This window comes from Thunnus thynnus, chromosome 11 (assembly GCF_963924715.1).
Source record: "Thunnus thynnus chromosome 11, fThuThy2.1, whole genome shotgun sequence".
NCBI classification, from domain to species: domain Eukaryota; kingdom Metazoa; phylum Chordata; class Actinopteri; order Scombriformes; family Scombridae; genus Thunnus; species Thunnus thynnus.
Window position 1 is genome coordinate 3,317,338 of NC_089527.1, and position 17,779 is coordinate 3,335,116.

At 39.0% G+C, this 17,779-nt stretch overlaps 2 protein-coding genes across 2 annotated transcripts; both read right to left on the reverse strand.

The window, feature by feature from the left end:
• Window positions 1–457: 457 nt before the first annotated feature.
• On the reverse strand, window positions 458–6,385 carry dbi (diazepam binding inhibitor (GABA receptor modulator, acyl-CoA binding protein)). The gene is made up of 4 exons (XM_067602811.1): window positions 6,256–6,385; window positions 3,967–4,084; window positions 2,423–2,485; window positions 458–852 (listed from the first exon to the last, which is right to left on the reverse strand). The coding sequence occupies exons 1-4, from the start codon at window positions 6,268–6,270 to the stop codon at window positions 779–781; spliced, it is 270 nt and encodes an 89-aa protein (XP_067458912.1). The 5' UTR covers window positions 6,271–6,385; the 3' UTR covers window positions 458–778.
• Window positions 6,386–7,282: 897 nt separating this feature from the next.
• On the reverse strand, window positions 7,283–14,766 carry c11h2orf76 (chromosome 11 C2orf76 homolog). Its single transcript, XM_067602810.1, has 5 exons — window positions 14,491–14,766; window positions 12,172–12,222; window positions 10,664–10,701; window positions 9,908–9,989; window positions 7,283–7,911 (listed from the first exon to the last, which is right to left on the reverse strand). Exons 1-5 carry the CDS (start codon window positions 14,618–14,620, stop codon window positions 7,835–7,837), a joined length of 378 nt encoding a protein of 125 aa, XP_067458911.1. The 5' UTR covers window positions 14,621–14,766; the 3' UTR covers window positions 7,283–7,834.
• Between the last annotated feature and the right edge of the window lie 3,013 nt (window positions 14,767–17,779).

Consider the following 17,779-nt stretch of genomic DNA (forward strand, 5'->3'; position numbering starts at 1 on the left):
TTTTCATTTTAAACCAAAAACTAAAAACAAAATCACGTGATCTATTCCTTTTTTTGTTTCCAAACGAAGAAGGTTTAGAAATCAAGTATTTTTGTCAGTTTTGTACGATAGCGGAAGCGGCTACATTAGCCTACCCATGATCCTCAGAAACAAATAACAGATTTTTGGTTTTTGAATTATCCGATGACACCCGGACCGTTATACATGAGGATCACAGTGACTCTGGTTCTGATAGAAATATGAGAGTGGACAACACGCGGATATGAATACCAGAAAATCCCAAAAAGAATATGTCCCCTTTAAAATGTAGGATCTTTAACAGCTCCTGCTCATATCCCTGAAATATCAAATCCACCGTGAATCATTTCCTGTTTCAGTTTGATCGTGCAAATAAAAACGTGTTTCACGTGTAAAACTAGAACACATCAGAAAATCAGAGTCCACCAAACACAACAGGTAGAGAAGAGGGATTTTATATTGAAATGACAGGATTCTGTGCAGATACACATGGTTGGAAACTGCAATATGAGGTGGTCCGCTGGTGGAGGACAGTTTCTATTCGTCCGTCAGTGGTTCTTCAGCCCAGCTTTAATCTCATGGAGACCACTGGTGTAGCAGTCCAGCAGGCGTTCATATTTGTCGTGTAAGGACACATTGTTGGGGGGTTTTAAGGCGTTTCTCAGTGTCAGGATGAGGGCCGGCTGGTGGTGGTGGTCCCAGCCAGAACTCTGTCCGTCCAGCAGTTGGGCCCTGGTCAGTCTGTGGCTCTAATGTGACGTTAGACTCCGTACTTCTGCTTCAGCTGCTCCACCAGGGTGATGTACTCGTTCATGGCGTCGTCCTGGCTCTTGCCTGGTAGTTAATAAAAAATAAAAACCCAGAAGGCAAATAAGTAAATGAGGACAAATTAATGAGTAAATTATTTAGTTAATTTAGGTCCAGCTGAGAACTCTGCTGGTTTCTGTCACATGAAGCTTAATTACTGGGTTTGAAAGCGACCTCAGTTGGATGTTTGTTCTCTATGATGAATGATGTCTGTGCAGAGTTTGTTTCCATTTGTAGTCAAGTACCAGCCATCTTGTGCCAGCTGTGATTTAATGTGAGCACAGAGAGAAAAGTTTCCTGTAAAAACAAACTCTGCACATACATCATTCTGCACGGTGACGAGAACAAACATCCAACCGAAGGAACGAGAAGAAAAACATGTTTTTGAGCGGAGTGAGGACTTTGAAGGATTAGCTTGACTATGTTGAAATCACTAACTGAGAGTGATAATAGGCTTTCACTCTTTAAAGTGTGATCAGGGACTGATGCAATTCATTGCATAAGTGGAGGGAAAACCAGCAGCGCTCTGTGACCGTCTGGTGAAAAGAGGTGAAGCTGAAGGCGTCTCTACCAGTTTCTGCTCCGTCTGTGCAGAAACTGATTTATTAAAAGTGAAAGTTTGTTCTCTGTTTAGTTGAAGCATCTGGAACTGACAGTCCACAGCTGTATGGGATAAATTATATACTGCAGTTTGCACATGCAGGCATTAATATACGACAATCAATTTCAATCTGAATCGTCTCTAAGCTTTTTTTTTTTTGCTCAGCTGGACTCTTTATTCTTAAGCTGCAATTTGCGTCAAAAGTTGTGTTTACGTTTCATGAAGCCAATTTGCCAAAATGTAAACAAATATATCCATGGCAATGTTTTACTTCCTGTTCACAACTCCCTAAGCATTATGGGAACTGTAGTGCCAAAACTGAGAGCATGATTATTATTCCCCAACTTCGAAGTAAGATAAGCAACAAAAATTAATAACAGAAGTGACAAAAACCATTAATATGAACTTCTTTCACTCTCCTCTTTTTATTCATATACAGGTTTAAACCTGCAGTCTGGAACTTTTACATATAAATGAACGTCTGTTACATTCAAGCCAAACGAGATCATACAATGTTAATTAAGTCCATCACCGCCAGATAAATCTCTCTGGATTTCACAGTTTTTTTAATCTCATGTCAGGTGCGACTTTCCTGCGTCGGCCATTAATCACACAGCTCTTCTAGACTTTCCAAATGTTATCGGACTGAATGGATGAAACAACTCATTTTGCAGGAGTTGTGTGATGCTCAAAACTATTTATCCACCGTTTTACAGCTGCAACAGAAGGTTACGGCCATCAGGCATATTGGGACAAATCCTGGTGGACCATCAAAACATATCTGTTGTTACCAGCCGAGCACCTCCCTTCACTCTCACCGCCAGAAGGGGGAGACAAAGTCCTGCACTCAGTGGATTGGGGGTCAGAGTTTTGCTGTGAGTGAATCTGGAGACTTATTATCCTGTAATAAGATCATTCTCTACACAGAAGGACTGCAGGACCTGAGTAGTCATGTTGTAACAAAAAGCATCAACCATCTACAGGACTGTAGTTTACCTTTCTGCTTCTCCCAGGCATCCCATTTGGCTTTCCCAGTGAAGTCAAACATCCCCGGACGAGCTTCAGAGAGAGAGAAGAGACACAGAGCGATGTGAGTGAAGAGCAGAAACCTCATGGACTGGACGATAGTCTACTGACCTGCTCACTGTAACTATTACTACTCTTCACACCAGAGGAGGCTGATGCATAGAGGAAGAGGAGGCTGCTCCTCCTCTATTTTTGAGAGGTAAGAGGGAGATCAAAATATTTAAAAAAAGAATAATTGGTTGAAATAAACTATCACTAATCTCTATATCATTTATAAAATATATTTCTCTCTTCTTTGGAAAAAAATCCATTATTGAAATTCTGTTTAAAAAGCTTCAACAGCGACACCTGCAGGGCGGGAGGAGAGAGAGCAGCGTGTATGAAGAGGAGGTGAGGAGCAGAGGAGGAGCTCTTTATATCTCTTATATCAGTTTAATGTGTTGATCTGTTCCAGTCAACAAGCAGAATATAATACTGACATCACGTTGGTCCAATCTTCACTTCTCTCCACTGGCTGTTGTAGATTCATACAGTAGCATTTTAGAAAAGACATCATGACGAAGAATTATAACATGCAAATAGTGAGCTACTTTTAAAACATCACAAAAAAAGTACATTTTATTTAGGCCGTTTTTAGATTTATGTTTCTTTTTTTCCCTTTTTTTTTTTTTTTTTTTTTTTTTTTTTAAAATCGAGCAGTAGATAGCCGTTTACGTTAGCCAACGCAACAGTTAGCTTGTTGTAGCAGGACTGAAGGACTGGATTTCAGCTGACGTGGTGACGTGGTGTCGTGGTGACATGGTGTCGTGGTGCCGTGGTGACGTGGTGTCGTGGTGTCGTGGTGACGTGGTGACGTGGTGTCGTGGTGTCGTGGTGACGTGGTGACATGGTGTCGTGGTGACGTGGTGTCGTGGTGCCGTGGTGACGTGGTGTCGTGGTGTCGTGGTGACGTGGTGTCGTGGTGTCGTGGTGACGTGGTGTCGTGGTGACGTGGTGTCATGGTGACATGGTGACGTGGTGTCGTGGTGACGTGCTGCTGCTGCTCTGAGGTGAACTCCTCTCATCAACAATAGAAAGTTAACAACATTATTTAAATGAAACAACCAGGAGAGTTAGCTTGTTTGTCGTTGTTGCTAACGGTATCAGACTGGTTAACCAGCAGCCATAAATGCAGTGGGAGGTTATGACATGAATACTTCATCTTTATGAAGGATAGAAGAAGACGTCAGATAAGGTGAGTCAGGTACAGCTTCTCTCTCTCTCTGTCTCTTTGGTTGTTAACTTCTTCTCTGATGGTTAAATGTCTGTGTGGCTGTTGTTGTCCTGAACAAGAATACAGTAGAGATCATACAATGTGCTGCAGGTAGTTTACCTGTTGAAGAGTTACAGTCAGCTGTCTGGACTCACGTGGAAAGAGTCTGATTCATTTGGCATTTATTTGTATTATTGAAGTGAAGATAAAGTGAACGGAGGGCTGGTGACACTGTTGGAAGGACTGCAGAGTGTTTTCTCACCTGTGTTGACATCACCAACGGTGGCCTGCTTGTACAGCGAGTAGACCTGCAGCATCTCTTCATCTGCAGGCTTCGCCTTCAGCTGCTTCACCTCTTCTGCTGCGGCATCAAATTTAGCCTAAAGAGAAGAAGAAGAAGAAGACAACACTGTCATAACAACACTCATCACATTTTCATACTATTGAAAAAAAAACAATTATTGTGGACAGAAATATCATGATAATATATTTATAACAGTAGTATCACAAAAATCCTCAAACTTTTCTGAAATGCTGCTAATAGAACAATTCAGAGCTGCAACGATTGTTGTTGAGACTTTGCTGCTTTTCTTGGTTTTACATGATAGTAAATTAAATATATTAAATATTTAACAATGGATGATGTTACTCTGTGCTGCAGGATATTGTGATTGTTGAGAAATTAATCTGCAACTATTTACAGCAAGTTTTACAGCAAAAAATGCCAAAACTTCAAAAGTGACATTTTTCTGACATCTTATTGATAAAAAAAAATCCTTGATTAATCCAGAAAATATCAGGCTGATTAATGGATAATGAGATAAATGTTACTTGCAGCTCTTCTATGAACTTGATGACGGAGCTTTGTGTTCACAGTACCAGTGTTACTTTGTGTTTCACCGCAGCTAAAACTACAGACGAACGAGTGACTGTTACAGCCTTCATTTAGGAAGTAAACTGATGAAAAGATTAGTTCAACCAGTATCAATAGTTTCATGTTTCGAGCTGAGGGGGAACGTTCTCTGTGTGTGCGGGAGACGTCTTCTCTTTAGTTTAAGCAGCTGCAGTGCAGATCTCTGTCACCTGAGCTGACATCATATACGCTTTATGTTCAACATGAGCCTTTATCGCAATAAATCAACGTTCACTCCTCCACCTCCAGAGTCTCTGATAAGAAAAAAAGATAGATGTTGAGTTCAACTTTGCTCTAAACTGATGTCACAATTCTGCACACAAACGGATTTGAGGCTACACCAACAGAGCTTCAGCGTGACCTCAGATAACCCTGAAATCTTTCCATTCAGATTGTAAATCTGGAGACTAGTGCTGTGCAACTGCAAAAGAAAAAAAAAACCAAAAACCCTACAGGCACAAAAAGCTCATTGATTCACTCGGACCCCTCCACAAACAACAAACCCCCCCCCCCCCCCGAGCTGTGCCACTCTGTGCCAACTAGGCCAGAGGGTCGGACCATCAGAGAAATGATCTGCGACAGCTCTGGATCCCTGCCAGCGGTGATCCTGTCGGTCTGGGTATTACCAGAGAAGCACTATGGATGTTTTTATTTGAATAAATGCAGACAAAAGCCTTCATGAAATAGACCAAACTGCACTGCAAGAATCTGTGCTGCTGGTGTAAAAAGAGAGGTAACTGCCAAGATGTTGCAACATCTGTGAGGAAATCTCAAGCACGCACAATGTGAACAGGCAGTGTCACCTGCTGGATGGCTGTAGGTCAAAGGTCAGGGACACTTCCCCTGGTGTCTTGTACTGGTCAGCTGCCAGATGTGTGTGTAACTGGGAGGCAGCTCATGAACTCTCCCTTATATTACTACTCAATCCTGCAGCATGTGACTGGGCTTGCAGAGCCATAACGTATCGGTTTACTTCTTTAAAGTCTGATTTTTTGATTTTATGCTTCCAGTTTTAGTAACAGATTAATCTCTGAAGTACATAAATATTATGAGCTTGATGTAGTTAAAGTATTGCAGTTAGATTATTAATAGTGAAGCATCAGTGTTAGAGCAGCATGTTACTGTTGTAGCTGCTGGAGGTGGAGCTAGTTTACACTACTTTATATACAGCTAGCTAGTTTAGTCCGGTGGTTCCCAACCTAGGGGTCGGGCCCCTCCAAAGGGTCAGCAGATAAATCTGAGGGGTGGTGAGATGATTAACGGGAGAGGAAATTAGAAATTTTAGCGCTGATTACACACAAAAGATATTAACTGTTGATTTAGGTATAAATGAGTGAACACGTGACCTCACGTAAAGAAGGATAACGATGAACACCTCATTAATAAACACTCATTAACAACACTTTGGTGCAATTAAGTCATTATCGTACATCATACTATCAGTCTAGAAACAATAACACTCTTTTGTTCCGTTGCCATGTGCTGACTGAAGGATTCATAACCGGAGGCGCTGTCATTTCCGTCAGCTAACCGAGAACACCGACTAACAGCTTCCTTTACCGCCCGTTTAACGGGACGCGGTAACGTGTAAACTTAGCTTTTAAATGCCTAAAGTTTGCTCACTAGCTCCATACACACCTTGAGATCAGCCATCTTCAGATACGGGTCCGACAAGGCGAGCTGGCAGGAGAGATAGTTCCGCGGACGGTGAAAGGGTAAAAGTCCGCCCGTCCGTCCGTCCTACTCGATGCTACTCCACTGTGGCACCAGCTCAATCCCCGCCCCCTTCTCAATGTGATTGGCTGACTCGACGCTTTGTCATAATTCCATGGTTGTTCATTGGGTGGCGTGAAAATTGTAACCAATCATGTCTCTAGGACTGGGAAGAGTAATCTGATTTTTTTTTAATGAAACCCTGCCTTCTTGTGTTTTTCCTTATTATTTAACGGTGTATGTATTTATTCATTAATGTAACAATTTACTCATGTTAAACTTATTTAAGGTTTTTTTGTCTTTTCTATTTAATACTATATTTTTGAATGTTATCAGCACCCTTAAATGGAGCAATGACAGATATCTTGGACTGTGATCAATAACACGTCTTCCCAAAAATCATTTGAGTGCAAAAGAAAATTTGGTGTGTGGTTTTGTCAGCCTTTAGAGTAAGTACAATTATGTTCAATTTTAAACCTTAAGAGTAAATGATGCTGAGATCAGGGCTCTGTGGGGACCAAACCATCTGTAGCAGGACTCCTTGTTCTTCTAGTTGAGGAAGATACTTCTTCATGACTCTGACTGCATGTTTGGACTCGTCCTGCTGCAGATGATCAGACGCCTCCCTGATAATGGATCCAAACATCTAAAGTGCCTCAAATGTTTGCACAGTACTGTACATGTCAGTTTGTTTCAGAGCCTACCACTAAGGCTGCGACTAACGATTATTTTCTTGATAAATCGATTAGTTATTTGGTCCATAAAATGTCAGAAAATGTTGATCACTGTTACCCAAAGCTCAAAGTGATGTCTTCAAATGTCTTGTTTTGTCCCAACAGTCAAAAGATATTCAGTTTACTGTCTTTGAAAACCCAGAAAATATTCACATTTGTGAAGATGGAATCAGAGAATTTGGACATTTTCTTAAAAAAATGACTCAAAACAATTGATCGATAATCAAAATAGTTGGGGATTTATTTAATATTTGGCAGCTAATCGATTAATCAATTAATCGTTGCAGCTCTACATACAAACTTTTACATTTTGTCCACTAAACACTAGTTGAGGAGTTCTAAATGAATCAAACGGAGCACATTGATCTCACCTTTCCTTCTAAACATACTGACCTGACTGCAGCATGTATAGTGCAGAAACTATCACTGTTAATACTTAAAAAAAAAAACAACATTCAAAAAAACCTCAGCTGTCAGAAAACTTTATTCACCATATTTTAAAATAACATATTAAAAAAAAAGACTTACCATGGTCACAACTACCAGAAGAAAAAAAACATAATAAAACAGAAATAAAAAGGCAAACCAGTGTGGTGGATAATAACAATAATAATAATAATAATAATAATAATAATTATAATGATAATAGGCCTCAACTTTAAAAACAAACCCACAAATTAAAACATTATGGCGTCATTCTTTTTTCCCCCAGCATGCTTGACCTTTGATCTTTGTCCTTTAAGGCTTCTTGTAAACGTAAAATACTTTGGTCACCACGCGGTGTGAGGATTCGCCTTATAGAGACCGTAGTCTTCTTTCCTGAAGAAGGCCACTTCTGTCTCATTTGCTGAAAAGACAAAACACAAAAGTTGAAGATAAAACTGTGATGAAACTACTTCCAGCAGCAATGCATCAATATTAAGCTCTTAGTGTTGGAAGTAAAAGAAACGAATGTTTGATATAAACCAGAAAACATTTGGATCCTGCTGCTCAGTCTGTTAGAAGCCGGAGGGCATTTTTTATTGGTTTGATGAACTGGTCTTGTTGACCTTTGAATGTAGGACAAAGGCTGAGACGGAGCGTCAGTCATTAACTGACAACAAAGACTCTGTTGTCAGTCTATTAGGTCCACAGTAATAAATCCTGCCTTCAACTGTATCACAGAGGTGTTGATTTATCTTCATGCTCGTTTTGGAGGCTGCGGTTTATGATATTGTGTAAATATGCACTGCGTCTCTCCTGGAAGGAAGTCAAAGTGTTGCTCACATACAAAGCCGCCGCACAGGTGAACAATCGCTGCATGAAGCGGGTGTGAGGTAGTATAAAACCACCTGAACCACCTTGTTTAAAACTAGACGATACAAGAAAAGAAAGGTTGACTGAAAACTGAACATTTAATCACGAGTGGACTGAGAGATACGCGTTCATTTTGCCCTGAGGGAAGTCTGACACCATCGTGTTTGAAGTGTCCATAGTGAAGAGAGGTAGGATGATGTAAAACACCACTATGACACTTCACATGCCTGTTTTGACCAAAACTATCTCCAGAATGTAAAGAAGAACCACGAAAGTTGTGAACTGGTTCACGTCGTCATATCAAGCCTCCAGCAGAATAACTCACTGATGAACATTTAAACCAGTGTCTCTGATATCAAACCTTGTAATGCTCAAGTTTAAAGACCCAGTTACACAACGAAAGTGTCACGTCTCCTATTGATAAAGAAATGCTGGTCATGTACAGAGTTCTGCAGGTTTTGTATTGAAATATCATCATATAATGCAGCCTTACTGGTCCTTTGATGCAGTGGAAATTTAAAGCTATAATATGTAATTATTCCACATTAAAATGTCTAAAAACAACTAGACCTGTGTTATATATGTTGTTGAGTTGTGTTCTTACATTATCCCAAATGTTTCCAACAGTTTTCAAACTCAGAGAAATCTGTAATTTAATCAAAGTAACGGACCGTTTCATTTGGTCGCCTGTCAATGGCGTCATACCTCCTCTACCAAAGAGTAAACACACACAAGATGCATACGGCGGCGCTGTGTTTGTCCGCTACAATGGCGTCTACCAAAGAGTAACTTACACACATACAAGATAATACATCGGCGTTGTGGTTGTTCCACACAAACTGTTATAAATGGACTTTTATTCAGTTTTAAGCCACATTTTCATGATAAATTTAGGTGGTTTTTAACTATATCTTTTAACCGGAAGAAGGATTTTAGTCATTGGACGTCTGGATCTAAAGTTATCAGAGAAATAAACTGGACAAACGTTAGCAGCAGCTCGGCTAACAGCCCCTCCAGGAAGTCCGGTGGTCACCAAACATCATCGGAGAAATATTGATTTTTTAGGTGAAACAGCTTTATTCAGTGTTTTTACCTGTAATCTCCGGGTCTGTTTGTTCTGGAGAGGAGGAGACCTCTGCAGGTAAAAACATCCTGAATGATGAACACTGGAGTAATCCTATCCCGCTGAAGCTGGTTATTTAATGACGAAGACAACAACTCCCATGATCCCTTGCTACTTCACACTGTCATCACACTCCGTCTTTTGTTATTGTTTTGATTGAGACCCCTAACGGCTGAAATGACATATTGTGCGTTTAAGTGGACTTTGAAGACTTGCACTAAATACTAAACACTGTCTGGATGCTTCACTGCTCTTCAACATAACGTTATGAACTAACCTCGTCTGTGAATCCATTCAGAATCATAGAAGAATTGTGATTTTTTTTTGCGAACTGACTTTTAGGATAAAGACTTCTCTGTACACAGTTTTCAGTGAGCAAATGTACACGTTGAAGGTGTTCGATGAAGAGCGATGACAAACTTACCAACGCCAGCAGCGCTGAGCGTCAGGCCATCTTGAAGAATCAGCTTTTCATCGTCCTCTAAACTCATCACCAGCTCATTTGTCTGCCAAAGAAAAAAAAAAAGTTTCCACTTAAAAAGCAAGTTTGGATTCCAAGAGACCACAGAATAACTACATGTAAAGTTAAATCTATAATTAACTATAATACACATCTAATCAGCTGGTTCAGTTGTTAATGTATATGTCCAGCTGTCATTGATGAAGGTTATATTTTTATAATAAAATAAATAATCATAGCTACATATTAGCATATTATCCCTGTTTGAATGTCAAAACCAGAGCTGCAACAATAAGTCCGTTAGACCAGGTCAATCACATTAGAATTAATCAGCAACTATTTTGATAATCGATTAATAATTTTGAGTCATTTTTAAGAAAAAATATCCAAATTGTTTTATTCCAGCTTCTTACATGTGAATATTTTCTGGTTTCTCTGGTCTCTATGACAATAAACTGAAGATCTTTGAGTTGTTGATTGAGATAAAACAAGACGCTGATGACGTCATCTTGGGGTTCTGGGAAAAAATGCTCAACATTTTTCACCGTTTTCAGACATTTAATTGACCGAACGATAAAATGATTCATCAAGAAAACAATCGCCAGATTAATCGATAATCAATATCATGGTTAGATGCAGCCCTAGTCAAAACTATAAAACTGTTTAGCTTGACTCATTTTTATGGAAGTGGTAGTTGGGACATTATTACAGTAGTTGTACCTTTGCTCCATGTGCTTGGTGGATAATCTTCATTGTGTCTGTAAATACAAGAGGATGGAATCATATGCAGAGAAAAAATAAATAAATTAAATTAAAACCTCTGATTTACATAACATGTTGTCTCATTTAGCTTCCTTCACCGCATCACTGATGATAAATGATTCTGCAGTTCTTATATTGTCTTATCAGTTTCACATCATTATAAACTCTGATCACTTTGAGATTTATTGGGGACTACTGGTCAGAGTAAATTACCTATTTTAAAGCATTATATTGACATTACATGACACTACACAATATATATGAATCATAACATAATGTATTTCTGCAAAAATGTGGAACCAGTGGTTCAATCTAACAAGCATGAGAGATGCATGAAAGAGGGTCACGGGTGTAGATGAACGTCCAAACTGTAGAGGAGTTTGACCGGTTCTGTAATCAATCCAAACATTAATCCCTCCTCTATTAGTGGATCAGGAGCAGAGTTATTATTGCATATGTGTCATTAATACATGGACATTATTTATAAGCTAAATTAGCCACAGCAGGTCCAGCTGTTTAATTTGTGACTGTCAGGCGTCATCCTGTCGACAGCAGCCTGAGCAGCACACGGACAGGTGAGTTCTGATGTCACAGACACACACAGACAGGTGAGTTCTGATGTCACAGGGACACACAGACAGGTGAGTTCTGATGTCACAGGGACACACAGACAGGTGAGCTCTGATGTCACAGACACACAGACAGGTGAGCTCTGATGTCACAGGGACACACAGACAGGTGAGTTCTGATGTCACAGACACACAGACAGGTGAGCTCTGATGTCACAGGGACACACAGACAGGTGAGTTCTGATGTCACAGGGACACACAGACAGGTGAGCTCTGACATCACAGAGACACACAGACAGGTGAGCTCTGACGTCACAGAGACACACAGACAGGTGAGTTCTGATGTCACAGGGACACACAGACAGGTGAGCTCTGACATCACAGAGACACACAGACAGGTGAGCTCTGACGTCACAGAGACACACAGACAGGTGAGTTCTGATGTCACAGACACACACAGACAGGTGAGCTCTGACGTCACAGAGACACACAGACAGGTGAGCTCTGATGTCACAGAGACACACAGACAGGTGAGCTCTGATGTCATAACGGCAAGAATCTCAGGTGAGGTTTGAAAGCCTTACAGCAGATTCAAACAGAGTAACTCATTACCTGCAGACTTTTATACATTTATTTTCGTGATGGTCCATGAAATGCCAATTTTAAATATTAATTTTGGTCTCAGATTCACATCAATAAAAATCAGATGTGTGCATATGAAAGAGAAAAGTGAGATGGAGACCGAGTTCACATCTCACAAAAAAATGTCCCTACTGAAGTTAAAACCAAACCTCTGATTGGTTCTAAAACAACCTGACACATAACCAGGAAAACACACAGATTCAAACCATAAACATAACATAAACATGCAGAAAGACAAAACAACAAAGATCATACCATACGCATATTTCCTGAAAGGTGGAGGAAGTCCTGGTCTTGTTGCAATATCTGGAAAATAGAAGAAGATTGTTTGGTTGATTTCTACTGATAATAACATGATGATACATTTACATGTGTGCAGTAGTGCCATTATGGCCAATATCGTGATGAAGACATTAGTGCGATTACGCCGTTTACATGATTGTGAAGGTGACAACTCCCTTTAATAATCCGGTTGTCATATAGTTAGTTTATCCACAGAGAGCTGTGACGCTGAGTAGCTTTGTTTACTTCCTGTTGTTGTGTTTTATTACTTTTAAGTCAATAATGAACACATGAGAGCTCTATTTAACCCGACTGGTGTTATGTCCACGCAAACTCTGTCTCCTCAAACTTCCAGTTAGTCAACACTACACCACACAGACGCTCCGTCACCTGTTGCACCTTCATCAGAGTTTCAGTGATTGGACTCAGGTGTAAACATGCTCTGACTGGCTCCATATAATGCCAGTAACATCAGAGTAAATATCTTACTGCGATTATGCTTACATAAGGACTATGAGCATAATCCCATTAATTTAGTCAGATTATGGGGTTTAAATTTCAGTCTGGTTTTGGTAAATTACACTCCTCTGAAACGGCTTTCCTTAAAGGTTTCAAATGACATCCTAAAGGCTGCAGATGATGTGTTCGATTTTGGTTTTATTGGATACTGTTGTCCACCACATATTAATCCACAGGCTAAACAGCTGTTGGCAGCTGGTAAGAAAAAGGATCAAATATACATAAAATACTGCCTATATAACTTTAAAAACATATACATCAGCGCATATCGGACCAATATGCTGATATATACCGATATATCCAGGAAAGACCGATATCTAGAGATGCACCGATTGCAATTTTCTCAGCCAAATCCTATTTCTGATTTTTTCCACAAACATTTTTGTAACATTTCTTTAATGGAAAATATGTTCATAATAAAAGATTGACCATTAAATTACTTACATTTTCTCCAAAACTGCTCCAGGTTAGAGAACTTTCTCTCACTCAAACAAATCAAACAACAACAACAACAAAAGTTCTCAAACAAATAAAATCCAACTGAAAATGAGCTGCAGTATATCTCACTTTACCTGACACGTTTTACTTTCCCAAAAGAAAACAGGTGCAACAGATCTATATAACAACACATCTAATGTCATTTATTTACATGGAGCCCAGCCCGATGTGAATGGAGATGTCGTGGTGCCATCTTGTGGTGAAAAAAAAATCACTTTTTGTTTTGAGTCTGGCTGAAATAGTATCTTTACATTCAAGGAACTTGTAATTCCATTACCTTTAAAAATGCACCAGATTGCAGGACCTTGAACTTTTTATCTTTTTGACACATCTCAGAAAATAAGTGCACCGGATAACAGGACAACACAAACCTCCAACTAAAAATGAAGCGCAGTATTTATATTTTTCCAAATGAAAACAGGTGCGACAGGTAATCTAGACAAAATAAAGTTACAAGGCACCTTTAGGTTGTTACCTATATATGTTATGTATAAGCCTAATGCAATCAATAGAGATCAATAGAGATCATGAAGGGCTGGCCAGCAGTTGCTCCACCTCATAATTCTCCTTCAGTATTACTTCATGTACTGAGAGAGCAGTAGACTACATGGCGGCTTTTTGGCTGCAGCTGCTTCTGTGACAGGTCCAGGTGCTGTGGATGCTTCTGAAACAGGTTCGTCAGGTGTGTGTCTGGTCATCCAGTGTCATGGATTCCATGACTTTCCTCGTACTGGTTTTGGTCTTTTCATTACTGACACCGATGACAGATAGCAGAGGCTGCTGACTTGTGGCTGGCTCTGTGCTCTCGCTAGCTTTTTTTTTTTTTAGCTGTTTAGCCTTTGTTCACTGGGATGATGGTTTTTTTTAAGTGTGTGATTAAGTTAGTTGTTCCAAATGTCTTCAGTATTGATTATGCGAGCTTTAAATCGTCTTCACTCACACTGAGGAACTTCCACACTGTGTGTGTGTGTGTGTGTGTGTGTGTGTGTGTGTGTGTGGCTGTGATGTTATGTGTACTTCTACCAATATCGGCCAATAATATCAGTCAACAGATATATATCGGTCGGCCTCACTGAAAAACCCATCTGTTCAGACAGGCATTTAGGTTGCATGTGGTATTTTATGTTTTAACGTGTGTTTTCTTGCTGTTTTTCCAGTTTTATCTGTTGTTTAACTTTATTTATTTGACTGTAAAGCACTTTGTGACTGGTGTCTGTGAAAGGTGACATATACATAAACTTTTCTTACTCTACATGGGTGATTTTGTTTACTCACCGTCTCTGACCAGCTGAATAAACTGCTGCACCGTTTGCTCCAAACTGACTCCGTGAAACACGACCGGTTTGAAGTTTCTGTGCTCGAAGGACCTCACGAGACGAACCGTGACCACGGCTGAAGAGGCCATGTCCGGCTGCTGCTCAGCTCTGACGACGGTGAGACTGAGACTTCAGAGAAATGTCGGAGTGTTGTGCTGTGTTTGACATGTGAGGGAATCCTGTCACTAAAGGATCCGAGTCAACCGGGGATGTGAGTCGCGCATGCGCAATCGGGTCCGCCATCTTAGACAGCTAGGTACGGCAACACTACTTGGACAAACTACATGTTGTCACCACACACGATCTGAGCAAAGTGTCAACTATGGATTTTACGCGCATTTTTTTTTACAGCATATGAGTTATTACCATGGATGTATCATAAGAGCAGGATAGGGCGCCGCCGCTCAGCCTTGCAGCCAATTTTCCCCAGTGGCCACTCGCGGTATTGCAGCGAAAAATCCCCCTGCGGCCCAAAAAATTATGTAAATTTATCGGTTTTCCTCCAGACGTTTCAGTAATCAATGTATGGTAAAAGGAAAATTAAGTTACCAAACATCTTAAAATTTGACAGTAAATATTGACATGTTTATTAATATTCATCTTTAATTAAATAGATAAATAATAAGCACTTTTTACGAAGCAAACATCCGCTTTAAGATGTTAAAGTTTGACGCTCGCCTTGAAAAAATCTGATCTCATATATTTATTTAGATAAAGCCTGAGTTTAATGTAGATATTTTAAAAAAATCAATGAACCAACAATAAGAAGAATGACCAGATTGTGACGGACTTACAAATAAATGAGATAATTTGAATAAATTTCAACAGGTTTTGTGTTGTTTTCAGTTGGTTTGGGACTCAGGTTAAATGTTGCTACTTGAAATTTTATAATTATCAGTTTTATTCTTAAACACTGTAAAGAATCAACTGATTGTGCCTCATATCATCCTGTATCTTATATAACTTCTCACCCTGTTAGAACAAAACAATAAATGCTCATGCTGATATTTAATGCAGAGAAGGTGTTAAAGGCTCTTTTGTTATTATATTTGAACTAGAAATGCATTTCCTGCGGGAAATGCGTGTGAATGCTGAAAACTGGAAGGAATCGCAAAGCATTGCTGAAAAAACTTAACACTTGTTCAGGATCCCCATCTGTACAAATACAATGTGAATACCATGGCATGTTACATTTAAGAGATTTGGCAGTTAATGAGTAGTATGGCGGTGTTTTGTTTATGACCACAAGGTGGGGCTATTGGTGCCATGATTCAGTATGTCGTGCAGATTCTCATGTAAAACATTAACATTAAAGACAACAGAATTGCTGAAATATCATGTTATAAGGTTACTTTAGCACCCCCCTTGGGCAGAACTTTATGAAACGTTACACACATCTGTTATTGACCATTGACCAAGTGCATTAGGCCACGCCTTCAAAAGTTTGCTAACCAGTAACAGACAAACCGTAAGAGATATCTGAAAACAAATGAATAAGTTGTGTTCGGGGTCCTTTAAATATGATTTATACCACGTTTGGTGAAGATTGGATGAAATATGTGCCAACATAAGCAAAACATGTGTTTATTAAAAAAAACAAAATGGCGGAAAAAATGTATAGGCGCAAATGGGCGTGGCCTATATCAATCTAATCAGCATCATCCAATGAACATGTTGACCAAATATATTTTTGACAAGTCTTATGGTTCATGAGTTATTAGCCAAAAGGCTAAACGTGTAATAACAGACCACATGGTGGCGCTATTGGTACAATGTTTTTATATGTTTAGCACTTCGACATGGGACACATGTACATCAAATATTATCAGTTTAGCACATTTAGTTTTTGAGATATTAGCTTTCAAACATTCCTCCCATAGACTTCCCATTATAAATTTTAATATTTTAAAAAATTATATAAAATCACTGAAATATGCTAGAAAGCTGAAAATAGTAGTGTAGATGTCCTTAAAGAGCTGAACGTTTTGATATTTGAATGGTTTCTGTCACTCAAAGTATGGAGGAGTAAAAGCTTGCAAAAAACGTGCGGAAGAATAATAAATAAAGATTTGGATAACAACATGCTTTCAGCATTCACACTAACTGTGTCAGAAATTCTAATTCAGTTAAAAACCAGATCAGTCAACTTATATTCTTTCACATAAATAACAATTACAAGTTGTTAAGTATTAGAAATTCAAATAATCAGCATTTAAGGTAAAAATTGAAATTCTGCCAACAAATAGCCGACAATTCTGCTTTTTTTGTGGAAAACGAATATCAGACACACGTTATTGTTTCATGCAGAGTATTTTTATATATCTGGAGGGATTCATTAAATAAACTTTGCTTTTATTATGAACTGAGTGTCATTAGAAACTCAAACCCATTTAGTCAGAGAAAAGTTTGTGTGTGACAGAGTTCAGCTGCCTCCATCAGTAGGGTTAGACTAGTGTTTAATAATGAGGAGATCTATTGCTCTGAAAGTGAAACAAAAAAGAAAGTTTTAATGTGTTTTTATGTATGTTATTTTCCATTCTTGGTTCATTTCTTATTTTAATTGGAAAAAAATATTTTCAAAGCAAAAGTCGCCTTTATTTTCTGTCATTTGCAAACATGTTTTTAAAGGATGAGTTCACAATTAAACCAACAGTCAGGAGCCCAACTGAACATTAAAGCTGTTTTTTTTTGCTGTAATCATTCCTCCTGTTCATACTGACCATTAGAAGATCCCTTCATAATGACCTTACAATGGAAGTGATGGAGGACAAAATCCACAGATGCTAATATGAAGCTTCAGCGTCCAAATGAGTCAAATCAAGTAGATATCTTTCAACGTTACAGTCTTTTGTTACTATATTTCCACCGCAGCTCAACAGAGAAACACAACACAGTTTCTGAAATGTGGGGATTTGCTGCTTTTCTCTTGTATATATATATATAAATGTAAATTCAACCTGTTTGGGTTTTGGATTGTCGACGGGAAAATCAAATCGTTTCAAGACAACATGAAATCTAGAAAGTGTGATCACTGTTTGTAGACTAAATGATTCATTTAAAAATATATCAGTGAATAAAATGAAGTGCTAGTTGCTGTCCTGGTCAGACAGTGAGGTTTATTATACATACATATATATATATATATATATACACACACATCTTTCCTTTAATGGTTTACAGCAGCAGCACAAACCTCTAAAATAACCTGAGTTGAATGAACGTCTCCCAGAAATGACATAAAATGAACA